This window comes from Schistocerca cancellata, chromosome 1 (assembly GCF_023864275.1).
Source record: "Schistocerca cancellata isolate TAMUIC-IGC-003103 chromosome 1, iqSchCanc2.1, whole genome shotgun sequence".
NCBI classification, from domain to species: domain Eukaryota; kingdom Metazoa; phylum Arthropoda; class Insecta; order Orthoptera; family Acrididae; genus Schistocerca; species Schistocerca cancellata.
The window spans coordinates 555249994-555274801 of record NC_064626.1 but is presented as its reverse complement, the minus strand read 5'-3'; the positions used below and the strand labels follow the sequence as shown (position 1 = coordinate 555274801).

Sequence of the window (24808 nt, the reverse complement as noted above, 5' to 3'; positions counted from 1 at the left end):
CAAAGGATATGTTTATTATGAGAGAAAGAGAGAGGGAGGATGAGGTATTATGATGTAAACTTTTTTAATTACTTTGGTAGGTATCCCATTCCACCCAGCAGAGTTTTTGACTTTTAAGGAGAGTATGACGTTTTGAACAAATTTTGCTGAAACTGTGTTGAATTTTTTGAGACATTCACTGGTATTGCCTTTTGACCCAAAACTCTTTACTTTCTGGTCATAATTTGCTATCTCTGAATCAGATTTGGCTACATTTATGAATTATTCATTGAAGCACTCAGATATTTGAACTGGATTTACAACCGATTTTTCCTTAAGTTTGAGTTTTGAAATGTCTTGTTTGTGATTTCGGAAACCTAATTCAGACTTAAATACAGACCCTACTGCCCTTGTTTTATTTTTCTGCCCTAGAATTAATTTGTTGCCATTTGTTTTGAAGCTTTCACAACTTTCTTACAAATCAATATTTTACAAAATCAGGATCTTTAGTTTTACTTCAGCTGATTGTGTAGCTTTCTTTTCCTCTCACTGGATATTTTTATTCATGGTGTGATCCATCTTATCTTACTTGATGTTTTGTTGCAATATTTCAATATTTGTTTTATTGAAACTTCTTTTGTTATAAGTTTTTCTTATATTATGTTTATCAGTTTTTGGCAGTGAGACAAACAAGGCTAAGTGATCAGAAAGTCCTAAGTCAAGACAGAACTTATGTCCATTATCAAAGTATGAATTTTTCTTTCTTCGTTCTCCATCTCCTATACTTCTTCCACTTCAGTGTTTGAGGTTGCTCTTTGTTTCTTCTTGCTCTGTGCTCATTAAGGCTGGGCCATGTCTGTTGTGTAACAGGTGACTGGGTAATGCATAATTCCCAGATCTGCGTCAACAGATAGGGTTCGCACATACCCTCTGGCACAGGTCAGGTGCAGGGAGGGGTGATTGTATGAGCTGTTATCTTCATAAATTGCCAACAGATCCCTCTGTCAGTAGTTTGGGAGGTGTGTCCTGAGGTGTGAGCAATCACCTAAGGCAGATGAGCCCACCTCTGATGGGGGCTCCCAGTTAGAATGATCGTGCCATCAACTGGAATGATCATGCCATCAGAACGCTAGCAATCGTGGGGGATTTTCTCGTAATGCACCAATCGCCATCTCAGCCTACGTCTACTAAATGTAAAAAGAATGAGACTAAAGATTCAAAGACTCTCCCAGCTGCACCTCTTCTCCTCGTGGTATCACATGTTGGAGGAGGTTAGTCCTTTGCTATGGTTAATCCATTTATAATTCAGAGAGGTGTTGATGAAATTGCCGGCCCTTTGAAATCGTGCTCTCATTTACATAATGGTGCTCTGCTTTAGGAGACTAATTGTGATTCTCAAACCCAACAACTGCTTGTAACTTTGCTCCTTTAAGGCTACACCGTTTGTGTTGAGGCTCATTGATTGCTGATTTGTTCTCATGGTGTTATTTATACTATGTAGCTCAATGGTCTGAGCAAGGGAGAAATCAAAACTTACCTCTGTGTTCAGGGTGTCACTGCAGTCCATCAGGTAATAATAAGATTGATGCAACCTTAGTACCTAAACACATTTTTTTCCTCACATTTGATAGGATAGTGCTTCCATCAGAGATCAAAGCAGGCTATGAAGTCATCACGGGTCGACTGTACATTCCAAAGCCAATGTGCTGCTACCTGTGTCAACATTACAACCACACTCAAATGGCCCTCCAGGGAGCGCCCCACTCTTTGGCAGGTTCGTGCTTGGCTACCACAGGGCCCCAGCCTTTGCAGCATCTTTTCCCTTCTGTTGTGCATGTCTATCCTCTTGGTATTCTTTTTCCCTCCCTTGGGGAACATGTCTGGGATGTTATTGAGAATGTTCTGCATTGTCTGTCACTGACATAAGAACAGTGTCACCACTGTTTTTCATTCCCTTTTCCTTTCTTTGTTTCCCTTCTCCTCTTGTTCCTCTACTTCGGAATTCGAGGTTCCCCTTTTTCGTCTTCCTCCCTGTGTGCTCCTGAAGGTCAACCGACGCATCTGACATGTAACAGGTGACTGGGTAACGGTTAATTCTCAGCCCTGGTTCGACAGGTAGAGTTTGCACGTACCCCCTGGTACAGGCCATGCCCAGAGAGGGGTAACTGCCTGAGCTGCAGCTTTTCCAAATTGTTGATTGGTCCCCCTGTCAGGTGATCGGGAGATGTGACTGAGGTGTGAACAATCACCTAAGGTGAGTGCCTTCCCTTGTGAAGGAGGCCCCTGGTTGGAAGGAGCACGCCATTGGAGACGCTGGCAATCATGGGGGATTTTCTCGCAATGAGCCAGTCATCTTCACAGTCAATGTCTACAAAACGTAAATGTAATGAGGCTAATGATTCAAAGACCCTTCCAGCTGCACCACAGTTTCTCGTTGTCTAACATACTGAAGACGGTTGGTCCTTCGCAACAGTAGATTGGTTTATTATTCAGGAAGGTGTTGATGCAATTGCCAGCCCTATGAAATCTTGCTCTCATTTACAGAATGGCACTTTGATTTTGGAGACTACTTCTTGCCACGTTGCTTCTCCATGGCTGCCCGGTTCATATCGAGGCCCACCAAACTCTGAATTCTTCACGTGGTGTTATTTACTCGATGGTCTGACCAGGGCTGAAATCCAGTCGTACCTCTCTAATCAGAGTGTCATTGCCATCCATCGGGTGATAAAAAAGGTAGATTCCTCCTTAGTGCCCACCTGCACTCTTTTTCTCACTTTGATAGAGTGGTGTTTCCATCCAAGATCAAAGCAGGCTATGAAATTATCACAGTCTGACTGTACATTCCAAACCTGATGTGCTGCTACCAGTGTCATCGTTTCAACCACACTAGAACAACTTGCTGCCACCCAGACAAATGTGTAACCTGTGGTGGTAGGGATGCGCATGGAGGTGATTGCCCGCCTCGTTCTTCCTGCTGTATCAACTGAAACAGTGGCCTTGCCGCCTCCTCTCAGGAATGTCGCATGTATCTTCGTAAGTGGGCTGTTCGAGAATCCGAGTAAAGGAAAAAAATGCTTACCCAGTTCCTTGCAAGTTATTGGCTAGTTACAGACCCTGTGTTCTCCCTTCTAGCACCTATAATTCTGTTTTTGTTACCCTTCGCTCCATGAAGAACATTGCTGCACAGACATTCGACCTCAAATTCAGCTCTGAGATTGCGAAATTGCTCAGTGTCAAGGCAGCATCACCAACCTTCCGTCCAGCTGTGCAACAAGCCATCAAACTCTCGCCTTGAAGAGCAAGTGATAGGACACAAGTGGTAGGACAGGAGGAGTAGTCCCGTAAAGACTTCCTATGTCCCTCCAGCCAAACAACACCCGAGTCTTCCTCTGCTAACCAAAAAGGCTCGAGGAAGTCCACCAAAGGCAAATGGTCTTCTCCTTCAATTCAAAGATCCTCTTCGATGGTGTTACTACGTGATACCTTAGCCCAGCCAGCCTCTATATCACAGGTGTGCACCACCAACCATTTTTCTGCATTGGACACGACAAGCAAACCGATGCTTCTGTGGACCCCATGGAGCAGAATCCTCATGCTTCTGTGCCCTGTGGCAGCGACTCTTAGCAGGCTGTTAGACCTTCATCTCTTCCTCATCATGACTCTTCTCCAGGGGAACGTTCATGGCCTTTGGTCCCACAAAAATGAATTACAGCTACTTTTAGCATTGCAGTGTCCCCTTGTACTCTGCCTTCAGGAAACGAAATTGCGTCCTCACGACTGCTTTGAACTTTGACATTTCTTCCCAGTTTGTTTTGACCTTCCACCTTAGATTAGCATTCCATCTCATGGGGGCATCATGCTGCTCATACAGGATCACTTTCGCTCCATGACTACCCATCTTCAAGCTGTTGCAGTTGGCCTCCCCCCCCCCCCCCCCCCCCCCGACTTTTCCCCTCTGTACCATTTTTATCCCTCCATCATTCACTGTCTCCAGGGCAGATTTTCTTCAGTTTATTGGGCAGCTACCTTCCCCATTTCTGCTACTCGGTGACTTTAATGTGCATTATTCCCTTTGGGGTTCTCCCAGAACCTGTCAGAGATGTGCCCCCTTAGCTGACATTCTTAACCAATTTAACCTCTTCTGCCTTAACACTGGAGCACCCATTTTCCTTTCCAATTCCTTGCACACCTATTTCCATTTGGACCTATCCTTCTGCACTGCCCAGCTTGCCCATTGTCTTGAGTGGTCTGTTCTTTCTGACACTTACTCAAGCGACCATTTCTCATGTGCTATCCGTTGCTGACTCCTACCCCACCTGTGTGCACACCCAAATGGCAGCTTACTAAGGCTGACTAGCAGCTTTACTCCTCCCTGGCGACCTTCAGAAAACAAGATTTCCCCAGTTGTGATGACCAGGTGGAATATCTCACAGACAGTGTCAGATAGACTGTCAGAGACAGAGCACCTCGTGTTTCTAATAAGGTGAGTACACCGTTCATTTGTTATATATTTTTACGAATGTGGGAATGCAAGGGATGTCGAGCATGTCCCACGTGTCCCCTAATCGGTTCACTGCTGTGATCGCCCCGGGTACTGCCTGCACTAAGGTTGACCATTCCCCCGTGGTCGAGTGGGAGATAATTCCAAAGTCTGGCACTTCTGAGGAGCCGATTGCAGGGCCTCCCTGGTTCATTTGATGAACAGGTTTCAGCCATTATCTGTGGCTGACGAAATCTCTAAGCTGGATGCAGCTATCCACCCTGTTCAAGAGGGAGCTTCTCGACCCACAAGGTCTGGGCATTCACAGAGGGTGGATTTGCTGGTAGTTGGGAGCTCCATTAGGTGCGTAATGGGGACCCTTAGGAATATGGCTGCCAAGGAGGGAAAAGAAGCCAGTGTGCACTCCGTGTGCATACTGGGGGGAGTCATTCCAGGTGAGGAAAGGGTGCTTCCAGATGCCGTGAAGAGTACAGGGTGCAACTAAGTGCAGGTACTGGCTCATGTCTGTACCAATGACGTGTGTCGCTTTGGATTGGGGGAGATTCTCTCTGGTTTCGGGTGGCTAGCAAAAATGCTAAAGACTGCTAGTCTCGCTTGCAAGATTAAAGCGGAGCTTACCATCTTCAGCACTATCGATACAACTGACTGTGGTCCTTTGGTGCAGAGCCGAGTGGAGGGTCTGAATCAGAGGCTCATGTGGTTCTGTGACCATAGGCTGCAGATTCCTTGACTTGTGCCATTGGGTGGTTTGTTTCCAGGTTCCGCTTAATAGGTCAAGAGACCACTACACACAGGAAGTGGCTACACGGGTAGTGGGGGCTGTGTGGAAGGGGCTGGGCAGTTCTGTAGGTTAGGTGGTCTCAGGAAACCTCAGAAAGGGCATCTGTCTAAAAGGGGCAGTCAAAACAGTAAGGTAGTTGTAGAAATGATCAATATTGTTCATGTGAACTGTTGTAGCTGTGTTGTGAAAGAACCAGAGCTCCAAGCCCTAATAGAAAGCACTGAAACTCAAATAGTTATAGGTAGAGAGAAAGCTGGCTAAAGCCGAAAATAAGCTCAGCCAAAAATTTTTCAAACTATCTAACAGTGTTCAGAAAGGATAGATTAAATACAGTTGGTGGTGGAGTATTTATTGCTGTCAGAAGTAGTTTGCCTTGTAGTAAAATTGAAGTAGATAGTTTGTGTGAAATAGTATGGGTAGAGGTTATACTTGACAATCAGACTTAACTATTAATTGGATCGTTTTACTGACCCCCAGACTCAGAAGATATAGTTGCTGAACAGTTCGAAGAAAACTTCGATATCATTTCAAATAGGTACCACACTCATACAATTATACTCGGAGGTGACTGCAATCTACCCTCGATATACTGGAAAAATTTAACATTTAAAGCCGGTGGCAGGCATAAAACATCATCTGAAATTGTACTGAATGCTTTCTCAGAAAATTATTTGGAACAGTTAGCTCATGAGCCCACTTGAAGCGTAAATGGTTGAGAGAGCATACTCGACCTTTTAGCAACAAATAAACCTGGGCAAATTGTGAGTATCATGGCGGAAACAGGGATTAGCGACCACAAAGCATGTGCTGCTAAGTTGAATACCATAACACCTACAACCATCAAAAAGAAACAAAAGTATATCTATTTAAAAAAAAAAGCTGATAAAAATGCTCTTAATACCTTTCTAAAAGACAGTCTTCACTCCTTCCGATCTGATCATGTAAGCGTAGAAAAGCTGTGGAATGATTTCAAAGAGATAGTGTCAACAGCATTTGAGAGATATATACCACATAAATTAATAAGTTATTGTACTGATCCCCCATGGTACACAAAACGGGTGAGATCACTGTTGCAGAAGCAACGAAAAAAGCATGCCAAATTTAAAAGAACGCAAAATTTCCAAGATTGGCAGAGTTTTGCAGAAGTTCGAAATATAGCACATTCCCCAATGTGAGATGCTTTTAATAATTTCCACAATAAAACTCTGTCTCTGAAGATTCTGGACTTACATAAAGCACACCAGTGGCAAGATGCAATCTATACCACGACTGCACAATAACAATGGTGAAGTCACTGATGGCAGTGCCACTAAAGGAGGGTTATTAAACACGGTTTTCCAAAACTCCTTCACCAAAGAAGACAAAGTAAATATTCCTGAATTCCAGTCAAGAACAACTGGCAAGATGAGAAACATAGAAGTAGATATCCTCGGTGTAGCAAATATTGTTCTTGTGAAACACAAATAGCTCTTTATACTCATGAAGTAATAAGTGCTATCGACAGGGGATGTGAAATTGATTCCATATTTTTAGATTTCCAGAAGGCTTTCGACACTGTTCCTCATAAGAGTCTTCTAACCAAACTGCGAGCCTATGGAATATCGGCTCAGTTGTGTGACTGGATTCGTGATTTCCTGTCAGAAAGGTCACAGGTTGTAGTACTAGATGGAAAGTCCTCTCGAGTAAAACGGAATTAACATCTGGCATTCCCCAATGCAGTGTTATAGGCCCCCTATTGTTCCTGATCTATATTAATGACATAGGAGACAATATGAGTAGCTGTCTTAGATTGTTTGCAGATGATGCTGTCATTTACCATCTTGTAAAGTCATCAGGTGACCAAAATGAATTGCAATATGATTCAGATAAGATACCTGTATGGTGCGAAAAGTGGCAATTGACCCTGAATAAAGAGAAGTGTAAAGTTATTCACATGAGTACTAAAAGATATCTACCAAATTTTGATTATGCGATAAGTCACACAAATTTGAAGGCTGTAAATTCAACTAAATACTTAAGGATTACAATTACAAATAACATAAATTGGAACAATCACGTAGATAATGTTGTGGGTAGAGCAAACCAAAGGCTAAGATTCAGTGGCAGAACACTTAAAAAGGTGCAACAGGCCTACTAAAGAGACTGCTTACATCACGCTTGTCCACCCTTTCTGGAGTATTTCTGTGCGGTGTGTGATCCTCGTCAGGTGGGAGTGACGGATGAAATCGAAAAATTACAAAGAAGGGAAGCTTGTTTTGTATTATCCCAAAATAGGGAAGATAGTGCCACAGACATGATATGTGAATTGGAGTGGCAGTCATTAAAACAAAGGCATTTTTTGTTGCAACAGGACCTTCTCATGAAATTTCAGTCACCAGTTTTCTCGTCCAATTGTGAAAACATTCTGTTGGCACCCACCTACATATGGAGAAATGATCATCACGGTAAAATAAGAGAAATCAGGGCTCGCACAGAAAAATTTTAGTGCTCATTTTTCCCGTGTACCATTCGAGTGTGGAACAGTAGAGAGACAGCTTGAAGGTGGTTCAATGAACCGTCTGCCAGGCACTTTATTGTGACTAGCAGACTAAGCACATAGATGTAGATGAAGATTTAGATGTAGACTTTATCCTTACTGCTGCAGAACCTTCCATTCCTCGCACTTTCTCTTTACCTTGCTGTTTCCCAGTCCGTGGGTGGACTGTGGCATGCCACGATGCAATTTGCGCATGGAGATGTGCTCTCCGCATTTTTAATCATCATTGTACGATGGCAAACTGCATTCATTATAAACAGATGCATGCAGAGTGTCGTCGCATTCTTCAAGATGGCAAAAAAACTAGCTTTATTTCATTCACCAGTTCTTTTAACAGTTCCACCCCATTCTCTGTCATATGGGCCAGCTTCTGATGGCTTCATGGGACCAAGATACATTCACCAATTTCTGGCCTGACAGGAGCAGACAATGTTATCGGGACCCTATTGCTGCCTCGAACAGCTTGGCCGCCACTTTGCAGGAATTTTGAGCTCTTCCAACTGTCACCTCACCTTCATCCATCAGAAACGAGCAGAGGAGACTCGGGCGATACCCTTCTCTTCTCAGAATCATGAGTGGTACAATGCTGCCTTTACTATGAGAGAGCTAGATCGTACTCACAGTTCATCCCAATCCTCTGCCCCAGGGCCAGACACTGTCCACATTCAGATGTTGCAGCACCTTTCTCTTGTGGGCAAGCACTTTCTGTTTAAAACAAATAACTGCATCTGGGCAGAGGGCATATTTCCCGAATATTGGCGTGAAGTCACCATCATAACCATACCTAAGCCTAGTAAGGACAAAAACCTTCCTTCTAGTACTGCTCCATCTCTCTCACCAGCTGTGTTTGCAAGGTGATGTAATGTATGAGTCATACTCGTCTGGTATAGTGGCTCTAGTCTTGCAATTCACTAACCACTGCACAGTGTGGTTTTCGAGCACGGCGTTCTGCAGTTGTCCATCTCGGTATTTTGTCCACCATTGTCATGAATGGTCTTCTACAGAAATCCCAGATTGTGGCCATGTTTTTTGATTTGGAGAAAGCCTACGACACCTGCTGGAGAACTGGTATCCTCCATACAGTTTACACATGGGGCTTCTGTGGCTGCCTGCCCTGTACTCTTCAGGAATTTTTAAGAGACAGAGTTTTCAAGGTGCATGTGGGTTCTGCCTTGCTGAATACCTTTATCCAGGAAAACAGTGTGCCTCAGGGTTTCATCCTGAATTTTTCCTCTTTGCTATCGCCATTAACCCTGCAATGGCCTTTCCCCCATTGGGCATCTCTGCCTCCCTTTTTGTTGACGATTTTGCCATCTATTGCAGCTCTGCATGGACCTGTCTCACTGAGTGTCATCTTCAGCTACATCTTGATCGTCTTTACTCCTGGGTCATTGACAATGTCTTCATTGACAGTGCCTTTCATTTTACACTGACAAAACTGTCTGCATGAATATCTGGCAGTACAAATGATTTCTCCCACCATCTTTACATCTTGGACCCATTGCCATTCTGTTCATTGAAACTACAAAATTCCTGGGGCTTGTGCTCAATAGAAAACTCTCTTGGTCCTCCCATGTCTTACCTGGCAGCTCGCTGTACGCTGCCTCTCAATGTCCTGCGTGTCCTCAATGGTATTTCCTGGGGTGCCGATCAAACCACCCTCCTCCATTTGTACCGGTCCCTTGTCTGTTTGAAACTCGACTATGGGTGCTTTGTTTATATGTCTGCACATCCATCCCTCTTACGACATCTCAACAATATCCACCATCGTGGCATCTGTTTGGCCACTGGTTCATTTTACACTAGCAAAGGTGTGAGTCTGTTTGCTGAAGCTGCTGAACTACCACTGTCCTCGTGCTGTGACTTCCTCCTCAGCAGGTGTACATGCTGTTTTGCCTGCCATGTGTGGCCACCCATCCTATATCTCCATCTTCGATGATTCTGTTGATTACCAGTATGGGGCATTCGGCACTTGCTTCGGCAGCTTAACTTCACACTACCTGCAACTTTCCCAGTGAGTGTGAACCCTTCACCACCTTGTCTTCATGAAGTAGCCCTTGTTAACCTTGGCCTTCATTCGCATCATAAGGGCACTACACCATCCTCGCTCTATCGCCCTCAGTTTCACAACCTTTGCATGGGATTTCATGATGGTACCTTTGTGTACACTGATGGCTCTTGGACTGACTGTGGTGGTGGGTGTGCCTTTGTCATTTGCACCTATGTCTTTAGATATCGGCTTCTGGCACACTGCTCAGTATTTACAGCTGAGCTCTTCACCCTGTATCAGTCCACGGAGTACATCTGGCGACACTGACTTTTCAATTGTGTCCTCTGCTCAGACTCTCTGTGTCCTTCAAAGTCTATGTGCGCTGTACACCGCCCAACCCTTAGTGCAACAGGTCCAGGAAAATTGTCACTTGCTCACTCTTAATGGAGCCACTGTGCAATTTATGTGGGTTCCTGGTCATGTCATTATGCCAGGAAATGAGGCTGCTGACGTTGCTGCCAAGGCTGCAGTCTTTGTACCTCAGACCAATAGTTCTTATATTCCCTCTAATGATATCTGTGCTGCCGTCTGTCAGGTGGTGGTGTCCCTTTGGCATAGCCATTGGTCCTCCCTCCATGGGAATAAGCTCAGGTTTAGCAAGTGTCTGCCAGTGGCTTGGACGACCTCCTCTTGGCCCTCCCACCGGGAGGAGGTCATTTTAACTAGGTCGTGTATTGGGCACTGCCTTGTTAGCCATCATCATTTGATAAGTGGTGCTCCCCCATCACATTGTACCCATAGTGCCCAAGTTTTAACTGCCCATCACTTCCTGGCAGAATGTCCATTTTTTAACCATTTACTTTACTGCTTGGGTTTTCCATCTGAGTTATCGGCCAATTGAGCAAATGAGCAAATTTCTCCATGTCCTTGTTTTTAGCTGTCCTCTCGTATGTCAACTGGGATTGATGTTTAGTCTTTTTTTAACTCCTCTCTGTTTACATGTTCTATTGTTTTGACATGGGTGCATATGACCCCAGATGTTTAAATGCATTACTTGTGGTACGGATGCTCACGAGGGCGATTGGCCACCTCCTTCTCCCTGCTGTATGAATTGCAATGGCAACCATGCAGCCTCATCCTGAGAATGCTATGGGGCTATACCCTTCACTAGAAGCATGACCTGACTGGGGACAGAGCCGAGGGAGGAGTTACTGTGTTTGTCAATAATGCACACCACACCTCTGCTCTCTTCCTGGCAACTGACCTGCAAGCAGTTGCCATTGAAATTGATGTGTGTCAGAGGATCACTGTTTGCTCACTGTATCTACTTCAGCAAGATGCAGTAGACTCTGAGGCTCTTACAGATTGTATGGAACGAATCCCCTGACCATTTCTCCTACTTGGAGACTTCAACGCCCATCATGTCTTTGGGGGCTTGACCTCTACATGCCCTCGAGGTCTGATTTCATGGGCTGTGCATCCTCAACACAGGTACTCCCACTCATTTCTGTGCTCCTACTGGGTTATTCTCAGCCATCAACTTCTCTTTAAGCCCTCTAGGAATTGCAGACTCTGTTTAATGGTAAGGCATTGACAACCTTCATTCCAGTGACCATTTCTCACCCCACGTAACTAGACACTTTTCACCAAGGTGGCTCTTTTTGAACACTGGGACAGTGACCAGGAATGGATGGACGATATTACATGAGTGATCCATCATGCTGCTGACGTATCCATCCTGAAGTCCTTGGGTCATCTTAGGAGGCAACCTGTTCATTGGTGGACCGATGAGTGCCACTCAGCAATACAGGTCAGGTGTGTGGCTCTTCAACTGTTTAAGTACCGCCAAACAGCAGAGAACCTAAAAGCATTTCAGGTCGCGAGAGCCAAAGCTCAATGCATAATTAAGGTGAGCACAAAAAGTTCATGGCAAGCATTCCTGGACTCCATCAACCTTTCCACTTGTTCTACAAAAGAACGGGAAGCCATCAGGAGGATTTCTGGTAAACAAACTTCTTTACCAATAGCAGAAGTGCTGAAACAGGGATGTCTTCAAACACCATCTTACAACTACACTTTCTCCATGTAGGAGCTGGAATTGGCACTGTCTGAGGCTTGTGATACTGCACCTGGTCAGCAGTGTCAAAGGAAATCCTCCTCGAATATTTTAATTTGATATGGCACACAGGTCATTTCCTCAACTCATGGAGGGAGGCAATTTTGATACCTCACCTCAAACCAGGAAAGGGCCACACATGCCCAGTAGTTACTGGAGTATCGCCTTAATGAGCTGTGCAGGAAAGACCTCGGAGTGAATGGTTAACTGTTGTCTGGTCTTGTGATTAGAGACCGGGCTACTCCTCAGCAGCACTCATTGTTGATTCAGTAGATTTCGGTCCACTGCCGACAACCTGACCCTACTGGAGGCAGCTTTTCAGCAGACTTTCCTACATAAAAATCACTGTGTACGCATATTCTTTGATATCAGTAAAGTTTAAAATACTACGTGGTGATGCAGTATACTTCCACAACTGCATAAATGGGGTTTTTGTGGCCACCTCCCCTCCTTTATATGGTCTTTCATGTCTTGGCAACTTTTTATGTCCAGAGATCCCCCTGCGGGTCCGGGGTAAGAATAGGCCCGAGGTATTCCTGCCTGTCGTAAGAGGCGACTAAACCCCATTGGGGTTTGACCTCCATTTTTCAAAATTCTACAGAAGTACGAGCCTTCTGGGGAAGGACACCTTACATGGTGCATCACCAGTCCTCAGTGCACTAAGACCTCGGCACTCATCATCGTAACGGCATTGTAACTGCACCCACTGTACATCAATTTGGGCCTAAACACCTGATGGGTTGCACAAGTTATGCCCATAGTGCATCCCCATCTGCACCTACGATCTTGATGGACTTTCTATGGCACCCGAAATCCAGCACGGTAGCCAGCCCGTTGTGGTGGGGTCATCATGTACCCTCTAGGTTGTAGCCCCCTGACAACACAGGGATTGTACTGCCTATACCTGAGCTGCACCCTCCCCAGGTCAGCCAAGGAGTAGATGCCCGTCGACCTGGGGCATCAGGACTCCCGGCAATGGTCATCCTGCCAGGTGGCCCTTGCTGAGGCTGGATGGCACCCGTGGGGAGAGCCCCTGGTTGGAGTGGGTGGTATCGGGGCGGACGTTTCGCAGATGAAACGTCAACCTGCATCAGGTCGCTCTGCAGCTGCGTCTTCTAAGAGGAAAGGTTCTGTCTCTGTCTCTGTCTCTGGTTCTGGTACTTCTGTCTTTTCCCCCTTTGCCACTCACTGGGAGGAAGGACAGGCCCACCGGCTTGGGGCAAAATACTTCCCTCGCTATTTAGTCTGTTCTCGGACCTATGGGGGGACGTTCGCCACCTCCAAGCCGATGTTCTTTGTACAGCATATCGAGGATATCTTCGGAAAAATCGAGGCTCTTAGTAAAATGCGTTTGGGGTCCATTCTCATAAAGATCACCTCCGCTACACAGTCGGTGGCGCTCCAGGAATGCGACCGACTAGGGGACATCCCAGTGTCCATTGTCCCACATCTGGCACTCAATAGGACACAGGGGATGATTTTACATCGGGACCTCCTGCTGCAATCTGATGAGCTCAGGGCCAACCTGGAGCGCCATGGCGTGCATTTCGTCCGGCGAGTCCAGCGCGGCCCCAAAGACCGTCGCGTCGGCACTGGGGCCTTTATCCTCGCCTTTGAGGGGGATGTTCTCCCGGAGAAGGTAAAGGTGATGTGCTACCAGTGCGACGTGCGACCTTATGTCCCACCTCCTATGCAATGCTTTCAATGTTTGCGCTTCGGGCACATGTCGTCACGGTGTGAAGCTGAGCCCCTTTGTGCCGATTGTGGACATCCACTTCGTGAGGGACATACATGCACCCCACCATCTCGGTGCATCAATTGTCCTGGCCTCCACTTGCCTAGATCTTTTGACTGCCCCACATATCAGAAGGAGAAGAAGATACAAGAATTGAAAACCTTGGACCGTCTGTCTTATTCTGAGGCCAGGAAGAAACATGACCGCCTCCATCCCGTGATGTTGACAACATCGTTTGCTTTGGTCGTGACCACTCCTTCCGCAGTATCCTCACCCCTATCCTGTCCCCCCTCCACCTCCTCACCCCATCCGGGGACTATGCCTCCACCTCCCAAATCCCTCCCTTCCAAATCATCCTCCCTCGCGGCCCCTGCTCCCTCTGCCCCAGGGGCCACCCTTCCTCCTCCTCCTCCTCCTCCTCCTCCTCCGCCACCTGAGAAGCGATCCTCTTCTCAGGCGTCCATCGGGGAAACGTTACGGACCCCGGCTTCCAAGGTCCGGCGTTCCAAAAAGGACCCCGAGCGTGAGGACTTTCTGCGGGTTCAGCCCCCACAGCCCACCATCGCTGCTCCCGGCTGTCCTCAGTTTCGCCAGGACGCTCTGCTGCCAGGCACTCAGCTGGCCTGTCGTCAGCGGATGATGCTGCCCCTTCTGCGCAACCCAGCAATGTGGCCGCAGCTGGCGACGACTCGATGGAACAGGATCCACCTCCCGACGGTTGTAGCTATGTTCCCTCGAAACCCGGCCCTCCGCGGCTGTCGAGGTGACCAGCTCTTCACCTGTTTCGTTCCCCCTTTCTCTGATTCACGATGGCTCTGTTACATTGTAACATAAGAGGTATTCAATCTAATTGGGAGGAATTACAACCACTCCTCCACCTGCACTGTCCGCTCGTCATTGGTCTCCAGGAAACGAAGTTCCGACCAACTGACTGTATTGCTTTTACCCACTATACCTCCGAGTGATCTGACCTAATAGCTGTGGATGGTATTCCAGCTCATGGTGGGGTCATGTTGCTCGTTTGGGACGATGTCTATTACCGTCCCATCCCATTGACCACCCCACTCCAAGGAATAGCTGTCCGTGTTACTCTTTCTGCCTTTACTTTTTCTGTTTGTACCATCTACACTCCATCGTCATCCGCAGTTAGTCGGGCTGACATGATGCACCTGATTGCTCAGCTTCCTCCGCTGTTTTTATTGTTTGGCGACTTCAATGCCCATCATCCCCTTTGGGGTTCTCCTGCATCCTGTCAGAGAGGCTTCCTATTGGTGGATGTTATCAACCATCTCAATCTTGTCTGCCTCAATACTGGCACCCCGACTTTCCTCTCGGACTCTACTCATACCTTCTCCCACTTGGACCTCTCTATCTGTCCTACCACTCTTGCCCATCAGTTCGAGTGATATGTCCTTTCTGACACCTATTCGAGTGACAATTTCCCCTGTGTCGTTTGTCTCCTGCACCACACCCCATCCCCACATCCCTCGAGCTGGAACATACCGAAAGCTGACTGGGGACTTTACTCCTCCCTGGCGACCTTTCCGGACCAAGATTTTCTCAGCTGTGACAGTCAGGTCGAATACCTCACAGCTGTTATCATCAATGCTGCTGAACGTTCCATTCCTCATACTACCTCTTCTTCACATCGCGTTTCAGTCCCCTGGTGGAATGAGGCTTGCAGAGACACTATCCGTGCTCAACGATGTGCTTTACGCACCTTTCGCCACCATCCTACGCTGGCGAATTGCATCGATTACAAACGATTCCGAGTGCAATGTCGTCAAGTCTTCAAAGACAGCAAAAAAGCTTGTTGGGCCTCTTTCACAAGCTCCTTTAACAGTTTTACTCCCTCTTCTGTCGTCTGGGGTGGCCTGCGCCGGCTGTCGGGCATTAAGACCCACTCCTCGATATCTGGCCTGACTTCAGGTAATGAGGTACTTGTGGACCCTGTGGATGTCTCCAACACCTTCGGCCGCTTTTTCGAGGAGGTTTCAAGCTCCGCCCATTACCACCCTGCCTTCCTTCCCAGAATAGAGGCAGAAGTGGTTCGGCGACCTTCCTTCCACTCGCTGAATCTGGAAGATTATAATGCCCCCTTTACCATGCGGGAACTCTAACGTGCACTTGCACTGTCCCGGTCCTCTGCTCCGGGGCCAGATGCCATTCACGTTCAGATGCTGACACACCTTTCTCCGGCAGGCAAACACTTTCTTCTTCAAACCTATAATCGCGTCTGTACCGAAGGTCAGGTCCCCATGTGTTGGCGTGAGGCCGTTGTCATTCCCATACCCAAACCCGGGAAGAATGGACACCTTCCTTCTAGTTACTGCCCCATTTCTCTTACAAGCTGTGTCTGTAAGGTGATGGAGTGCATGGTTAACGCTCGGTTGGTTTGGATTCTTGAATCTCGACTGCTACTTACCGATGTTCAATGCGGCTTTCGTCGACGCCGCTCCGCTGTTGACCACCTTGTGACCTTGTCGACGTTCATCATGAACAACTTTTTGCGAAAGTGCCAAACGATAGCTGTGTTCTTCGATTTGGAGAAGGCTTATGATCCCTGTTGGAGAGGAGGTATCCTCCGCACTATGCACAGGTGGGGCCTACGTGGTCGCCTGCCCCTTTTTATTGATTCATTTTAAGAGATCGAATGTTTAGGGTACGTGTGGGTTCCGTATTGTCCGCCGCCTTCCTCCAGGAGAACGGAGTGCCTCAGGACTCCGTTTTCAGCGTAGCCCTTTTTGTCATAGCGATCAATCCAATTATGGATTGCATTCCACCTAATGTCTCAGGCTCTCTTTTCGTCGATGACTTCGCGAGCTACTGCAGTGCCCAGAGAACATGCCTCCTGGAGCGCTGCCTTCAGCATTGTCTTGACAGCCTATACTCATGGAGTGTGGCTAATGGCTTCTGGTTCTCTGAAGAGAAGATGGTTTGCATCAACTTTTGGCAGTATAAAGCATTCCTTCCACCATCCTTACATCTTGGTCCTGTTGTTCTCCCATTCGTGGAGACAATGAAGCTTTTAGGGCTCAGACTGAACAGGAAACTTTGTTGTTCTCCACAAGTCTCTTATTTGGCTGCCCGTTGTACACATTCCCTTAATGTCCTCCGTGTTCTTAGTGGTTCGTCTTGGGGAGCGGATCGCACTGTCCTGCTTCACTTATATCGGTCCATAGTCCAATCAAAGCTGGATTATGGGAGCCTCGTCTACTCGTCTGCTCGGCCATCCCTCATATGCCATCTCAACTCCATCCATCATCGGGGGTTCTATACTAGTCGCATCGAGAGTCTTTATGCTGAAGCTGCTGAATTACCATTGATCTACCGGCGCGACGTACTGCTTTGTCGGTATGCCTGCCGGCTGTTGTCAATGCCCGACCACCCCGCTTATCAGTCCTTCTTTGCCGATTCTCTCGACTGTCAGTATGGGTTGTATGTGTCTGCTGTGCTGCCCCCTGGAGTCCACTTTCATTGCCTGCTTCGACAATTGGATTTTGCCCTCCCTACCACCTTCAGAGCAGCTGAGAGCCCGACACCACCTTGGCTCCAGGTTCCGGTTCACATTCATCTTGACCTCAGCTCACTCCCGAAGGAGGGTACTCTGGATGCAGTGCATTGCTCACGGTTTATCGAACTTCGTGTGTGACTTGCCAGTAACACCTTTATTTACACTGATGGCTCCAAAACTGACGATGATGTCGGCTGTGCCTTTGTCGTCGGGGACGTCACCTTTAAATACCTGCTCCTTGACCAGTGTTCCAGCTTTATGGCCAGGCTTTTTGCTCTCAATCAGGCCGTTCAGTATGTCCGCCGCCACCGTCATTCTCCGTATGTACTCTGCTCTGATTCACTCAGTACTCTTCAGAGCCTTGGAGCTCCATACCTGGTGGAGTTCCATATCCGGTCCATCCCTTGGTGCAACGGATCCAGCAATCCCTCCATTCTTTTGCTGATGATGGCTCTTGTGTTAGCTTTATGTGGGTTCCAGGCCATGTAGGAGTGCCTGGGAATGAGGCTGCTGATGCTGCGGCCAAGACTGCAGTCCTCCTGCCTCGGCCAGCCTCCCTTTGTGTCCCATTGTCTGACATTAGTGGGGTTGTTTGTGAGAGGCTTGTGTCATTATGGTGGGATACTTGGTCGTCACTTCAAGAAAATAAGCTCTGGGCCATAAAACCGTTCCCAACAGCTTGGACAATCTCCTCATGACCATCTCCGCAAGAGGAGGTCCTTTTGGCCAGGTTGCGGATTGGGCATTGCCGGTTTAGCCACCGCTACCTGCTATCTGGTGACCCCGTCCCGCAGTGCCCTTGTGGTCATGCATTGACAGTGCGCCATGTTTTATTGTCGTGTCCCTGTTTTAATCAAACTCGTGTTGTCCTGTCTCTGCCATCTGCTTTACAGGAAATTTTAGCTGATGACGCTCGAGCAGCTGCTTATGTTCTTCGTTTTATTACTTTGACGGACTTGTCCAAAGATATCTAACTCTTTTAATTATTTTCTTTGCGTCTTTGTAAGAAATTTCTGGTGTCCCCCCCCCCCCCCCCTCCCTCCCTCCCTCTCCTTGAGTTTTGCCAGATTATATGTGCACTTACATTTGTGACTGGGCACTAATGACCTCAGTAGTTGAGCGCTCTAAAACCCCACAAAAAAAAAAAAGGTCCAGAGTTAGTGACACACTGTCAGATCATTTTGAGTATGAGAATGTCCCTCATAGCAATGTTTCAAGTGTTACCCTCTTTGCCATAGCCATAAACCGCATCATGTCTACTGTATGGAGTCCTGGACAGTGTTCCTCATTTGTGGATGATTTTGCTGTTGTCTGTTCCTCCTCCAGTGTTGCAACAGCAACTCATCAGTTGCAACTCCAGTGCAGAGGTTAGAGGTGTGGGCTGCAGTGATGGGTTTTCAGTTTCTGCACATAAGTGTGTGTGTGTGTGTGTGTGTGTGTGTGTGTGTGTGTGTGTGTGTCCTTAGATCTTAGGGGAATAGGCAGGGTTTGGCTGCTCCAGTTTTGTAGGGCTTTTGTGTGTTCACAGCTGGACTGTAAGTGCACTGTGTACAGGTCTGTGAGGCCTAACTACTTGAAGATTATTGATACCATCCACTGTGGAGGGGGGGGGGGGGGGGGTGGGGGAGGATTAGGCTGGCCACCTGTGCTTACAAGACCAGCCAGTATCCAGTCTCTGTGCTGAGGATAGGGAACCGCCACTCACCATCCAGCAGCAGCTCCTCGTGGTGTGTCAGGCGTGTAAGTTCCTCACAGCTCTGACATGATCTGCATAATACGCTGTTGCTCATCTGCCTCTGGAATGCCTTTTCTCCAATCATTGTCAAGTAACAAGGTCGTATGGAATCTGCGTGTGGCATGTGCTAGAGTGACTTGGTATGGAGCACATACAACCACAAATCCAGGGTTTTAACTGCCTGCCACCATGGTTACTGCAGAGGCCCAAAGTACTTTTAGATTTAGTGCAGTGTAGGAAAGATTGTATTCCTACATATGTTTTTAACACAGTACTTTATGACATTATAACTGAATATCACAACTCTACAGCTGTCTTTACAGATGGATCAAAACGGGAGGATGCCATTGGTTGCTCTATTGTTTTCCCTGATCATGTCCTTGAAGCCCGACTGCCTTGAGATTTCACTGTCTTCGACACAGAATTATATCTGATCTTGTGGACACTGGAGCAGATGAGATGTGCATCAAGTGCTAAATTCCTTATCTGCTCTGGTTCTGAGTGCCCTTCACTGTCTACAACACTTATACCCAGCAGAGAAAGCAGTCCAGGATATCCAGAACACCCTCCTCCAGCTACAACAGCTGGGGAAGGAGGTGTTTTTCTGCTGGATACCAGGTCACATGGGTATTGCAGCGAATGGAAGGGCACATGTTGCAGCCAAGGAGATGTGTTGTGATCCACAGTTATTTTCAGTGCACCATCCCCCTGCATGGTGTCTCCTTGCTGCTGAGGTTCAGACTCATATGTTGATGGGAAGACAAGTGGATGGAAGTGACAGATAAGAAGCTGAGTGTAGTGAAGCCTACTATGCAGCCATGGCATGCCTCCTTCCAGCCATGAAAATGGGATGTGGTCCTCCTTATTCATCTTCATGTAGGCCACTGTCCTCTGATGCATGGCTTCTCACTTGGGGGGCAATGATCTTCCAATGTGTGGTGCTTGTGGCATGCAGATCACGGTGAGCCACATTTTCCTGGATTGTGTTTTATTTTCAGACCAGAAGGCAGTGGCAGATCTGGCCCCTATTTTAAGTGGCATTGAAATGAATGTGGTTAGAGTTCTAAGGTTTTGTGATCTGTCCGACTTGTCTCCAAAAATTTTATGGAGATATTCTAAATGCGTTAACAGGGTGACTGGCTTACCTATGTTTTTTGTTAAGTAGTCAGCCAGTCATATTTCCCTATGCCTTTCTTCTAGCTCTTCTGTGGTGTGAGGAATATCCTCCAAACTCCTTCCACAATAGTATTTTACTGTCCACCGAACTTAACACAATACCCTTGTTCATCCGTACTTCACCCCTGACCCCAACCCCCTGCCTCATGGCTCATTCCTGCAATTAACCTAGATGCAAGACGTGTCGCATACATCTACCTACCACCACCTACTCCAGTCCTGTCATAGGCATCTCCAGCATCCACAGCTTGTGGTCTAGTGGCTAGCATTGCTACCTCCAGACACGGGGTCCCGGGTTCGATTCCCAGCCGAGTTGTGGATTTTCTCTGTACGAGGACTGGGTGTTTGTGTTATCATCATCATCATTGGTCACAGTGGCTAGATTGGACTATGTAAAACTTGGGCTGTGTAAAAATTGGAACTATGTACAGGTGCTGATGATTGCAGTTGAGCACCCCACAAAACAATCATCATCAAACGGGCATCTCCAGCCCCATCAAAGGAAGGCCATCTCTGAAAGCAGCCTTGTGATCTAGCGACTAAGCTACAAACTCTGTGGGCATGACAACTAACAAGTTGTCTGTCTGCATAAATGACCACCATCAAACTGTGGCCAATTGACATCTGGACTATGTAGTTGTTGAACGTGGTGTCCAGCGTGAAGTACGTAACTATAATGACTGCTTCACAGCCTGTGCCATCTGGATTGTTCCCACAAACCCCGTGGCCTCAACCTATGCTAGTCCCAGTCCTTTGTCTACTCAGCCCCTTCCCTGCTCCCACTCCAGTTCTACACAAGGCTCCTATGCACCTAAATAATTTCCCCTTCTCTACTCCCCTCCTCTCCCCCCACCACCTAGCACAGCCTCCTGACACTGTGCCTAGCTGCACTATCCTGTTCCAACCATGTTCCTGCATGCTCCCACAAGCAGAACTAGCACCCCTGACCCCTACCCTGCCATCTCCCATTCCTCATCTCAAGCTGCCTCCTTTCCCCATCGCCCACCCCAAAAGATTGTTGCTCACAGCAGTGCAGTCACGATCTGGCCTCAGCACCCGCAGACAGTGGCCATGTGTCTGAGAGTAGCGCTTGTGTGAATGTGTGTCTTTTCTACTTTCAAAGAATAACTTTGTCCAAAAGCTTAAATATTTTAGCAGTCTTTTTCATTGTGACTGTCTGGGACTCAATGCTTCCTTTATGTGGTGAGTAGCAATCTATCCCTTCCATTGTTGATAGTCCATCCACAATTTTCCATTGTTAACTTCCCCTACATAGCATAGTGTGTGATAAGGTGAACCTAGTGTCACATAGGACATTGTTCACAAAGCCAAGGCTTTCTTATTTTGAGGGCACTCTCAACACTGTGAGGAGGTATGTTGTCTGTCTTGGATGTCACCAAATTTTAATGACACCACCTTCCCAAGTCTGGGCAAAGATCAAACAAGTTTTTGGGTACCAGACCCCCAACAGTTGTTCCTGGTGTTAACATAAATGGCGTGTTATCTACCAACACAAACGTGATTGCAGACCACTTTGCTGAGCACTATGTTAGTGCCTCTGTGCAAAAACCCGCTTGATGAGAATAGCTATTGGCCCATCAGCCTCGCCAACACTCTTTGGAAACTGCTGTAACGTATGGTGTGTCGACAGTTGTGTTGGGTCCTGGAGGCATGTGGCCTACTGGCTCCTAGCCAGGGCGGCTTCCACCTGTGTCGGTCTACCACTGATAATCTTGTGCCCCTAGAGTCTGCCATCTGAACAGCCTTTTCCAGATGCCAACATCCTGTTACCGTCTTTTTCGATTTACGAAAAGCATATGACACCACCTGGCGACATCATATCCGTGGCACATTATATGAGTGGCATATCCAAGGCCTGCTCCCGATTTTTATCAAGAATTTCCTGTCGCTTCATACATTCTGTGCCCAAGTTGGTGCCTCCCATAGTTCCCCCCATATCCAGGAGAATGGGGTCCCGCAGTGCACTGTATTGAGTGTCTCTATTTTTAGTGGCCATTAATGGTCTAGCAGCAGCTGTAGGGCTGTCCATCTCACCCTCTCTGTATGCAGATGACTTCTGCATTTTGTACTGCTCCACCAGTACTGGTGTTGCTGAGTGGTGCCTACAGGGAGCCATCTACAAGGCACAGTCATGGGATCTAGCCTAGAGTTTCCAGTTTTGCAAAGTTGTGTGTTATGCACTTCTGTTGGCGTCGTACCGTTCATCCGGAACCAGAACCTTACCTGACTGATGATCCCCTCACTGTAGTGGAGACGTATTTCGTCAGCTTAAGGGGAAGTGCTGGCAGCACCTCAATGCCCTCCATGGCCTGAGCAACACCAACTGGGGTGCAGATCGCTCTACACTGCTGCATATGTACAGGGCCCTTGTTCAATCCCGCCTTGACCATGGGAGTCTGGTTTATGGTTCGGCGGTGCCCTCAGCATTGTGTTTACTTGATCCAGTGCACCACTGTGGCGTTCGACGAGTGACTGGAGCTTTTAGGACGAGTCCAGTGACCAGCGTCCTTGCGGAGGCTGGAGTTCCTCCATTGCAGGTCAGGCACGCACAACTGCTCGTCAGCTATGTTGCATATGTTCGTAGTTTTCCTGCGCATCCGAATTACCATCTCCTTTTCCCACCCAAGGCAGTTCATCTCCCACATCGGCGAGCCAGGTCAGGGCTTAGAATTGCAGTTCGCATCCGATCCCTTCTGTCTGAACTGGAGTCTTTGCCTTTACTACCTATACTCGGGGTCCAGTCGCATACACCTCCGTGGTGTACACTTAGGCCGCAGCTTTGCATGGACCTTTCACAAGGTCCAAAGGACTTGGTTAACCCCGCAGCTCTCCGCTGACCCTTCATCTCGATTTTTGACATGTACTGAGGGCATGAAGTGATTTACACTGACAGCTCAATGGCTGATGGTCACGTCGGCTTTGCGTATGTCCATGAAGGACATATTGAACAGCATTCCTTGCCCGATGGCTGCAGTGTTTTCACTGCAGAGCTGGTGGCTATATCTCGTGCTCTTGAGAACATCCGTTCTTTTGTGTACTGACTCCTTGAGCAGTGTACAAGCTATCGACCAGTGCTACCTTCATCATCCTTCGTTAGTAACCATCCAGGAGTCCATCTTTGCCCTGGAATGGTCCGGTCATTCAGTGGTGTTTGTGTGGACCCCAGGACACTTCGGAATCCCAGGAAACGAACTTGCTGACAGGCTGGCCAAACAGGCTACACGGAAACAGTTATGGAGATCAGCATTCCAATAACTGACCTGTGTTTGTATTTACATCACCAGTTTTTTTGGCTTTGGGAGACGGAATGGCACAGCCTCAGTAAGCACAAAAAACTGCGTGCCATTAAGGAGACTACAAATGTGTGACAGTCCTCCATGCGGGCCTCTCGCAGGGACTCTGCTTTGGTTACCAGACTTGTTTCCACTCATTTTATCTGACAACTCCTAGTTTTATGTTTTTTTCATGAGGGTGGGTTTTAGCACATGTGATTTGTCCCTCTGTGTCCTTCACCCTAGCACTTTTAAGGTGGAGGTTTTAATGTGTTGCAGAGTGGCTGACTTTTCCTTTTTATTCTCATGGTTATCAGCCATGGGAATCTGTTTTGCATTTTTAATCTCTTCTTCCTGTTTCTTGCATTTCTGTGGTTTTCTTCTCCCCTCTTTGCAATTTAAGTGTTTGTTGTCCTTCCGTTGTTCTTGCAGTTTTTCCTTTCTCTCCGTTTTGTGTTGTCAGTCTTGCTTGTTTTATTCTCACCCTTGTGGCATTGTTTTATTTGGAACAAGGGACTGATGACCTAGCTGTTTGGTCCCTTCCCCCTATTTTAAACCAACAAACCAAATTTCAATGGATTATCTTCATTTCATGAAAGAGGGATCCCTTGCTCTTTTTGTCAATAACTCTTGGTGTACCTGTGGATTAAATTTTGATGTTAAATGGTTGAGAGATCAATGTGGTGTTTGTTATGTTGTTGAATGAACTCCCATTTCTCCCATCTGAGACATGACTTTTATCATAAGCACTATGTGTGAGCATACATTCCTGCTAATGCATACTTATTGAAGTACAATTGATGTTAGTATTGTAGTTATAATTTTATTTTACTTTTAATTGCTTCACCCACTCTTGCTTAATATTAAAAACTGTAAGTAGCTTCTCAAATTGCCATTGAATGCACATAAGCTGTAATCATCACCACGTAGGTGGCCAAATACCTATTGAATTTAGGAGCAAATCTTGCTATAAGAATGATTATTTATTTGGACATTGGACTAAAACATTTTTATAATTTGGTTTTGATTCCAGGTATATGAATGTTACAATGTCTGATGCTGTATTTACAAATCCAAGAGGACAACATTATTTGTTTGAGTCATTTTTCCTAATGAATAGGCAGATACGATACTTCCATATACCAGAAGAGGTGAGATAACTAATATATTATTTAGTTTTTCTGGTGTTCATGATAATTGTATTTTATGAAAACTAGGCCTTTATATAATCACAATTACCGATAGGCACACACAAAGGAAATAAAACTTGTTAGGTTTTGGAGTTTTTCAGAAGTTATCCTTCGATGAGCTAAAGTAAAACACACACACACACACACACACACACACACACACACACACACACACACAAAACCTGCACTTGTGCCCCTACATGGTGCCAGCTGAAATAATTCTACCAATGCTGTTTGCTGTTTTTTGGCAGGTGGAGAGATT

General features: G+C 46.8%; 1 protein-coding gene across 1 annotated transcript in view; it reads left to right on the top strand.

The window, feature by feature from the left end:
- The window catches only part of LOC126180633 (U7 snRNA-associated Sm-like protein LSm10), a 53836-nt gene that overhangs the window by 5563 nt on the left and 23465 nt on the right, over window positions 1-24808 (top strand). The window contains exon 2 of the mRNA XM_049924708.1: window positions 24390-24507. Coding sequence (XP_049780665.1) covers window positions 24390-24507 — 118 coding nt within the window. The remainder of the gene's footprint in view (window positions 1-24389; window positions 24508-24808) is intronic.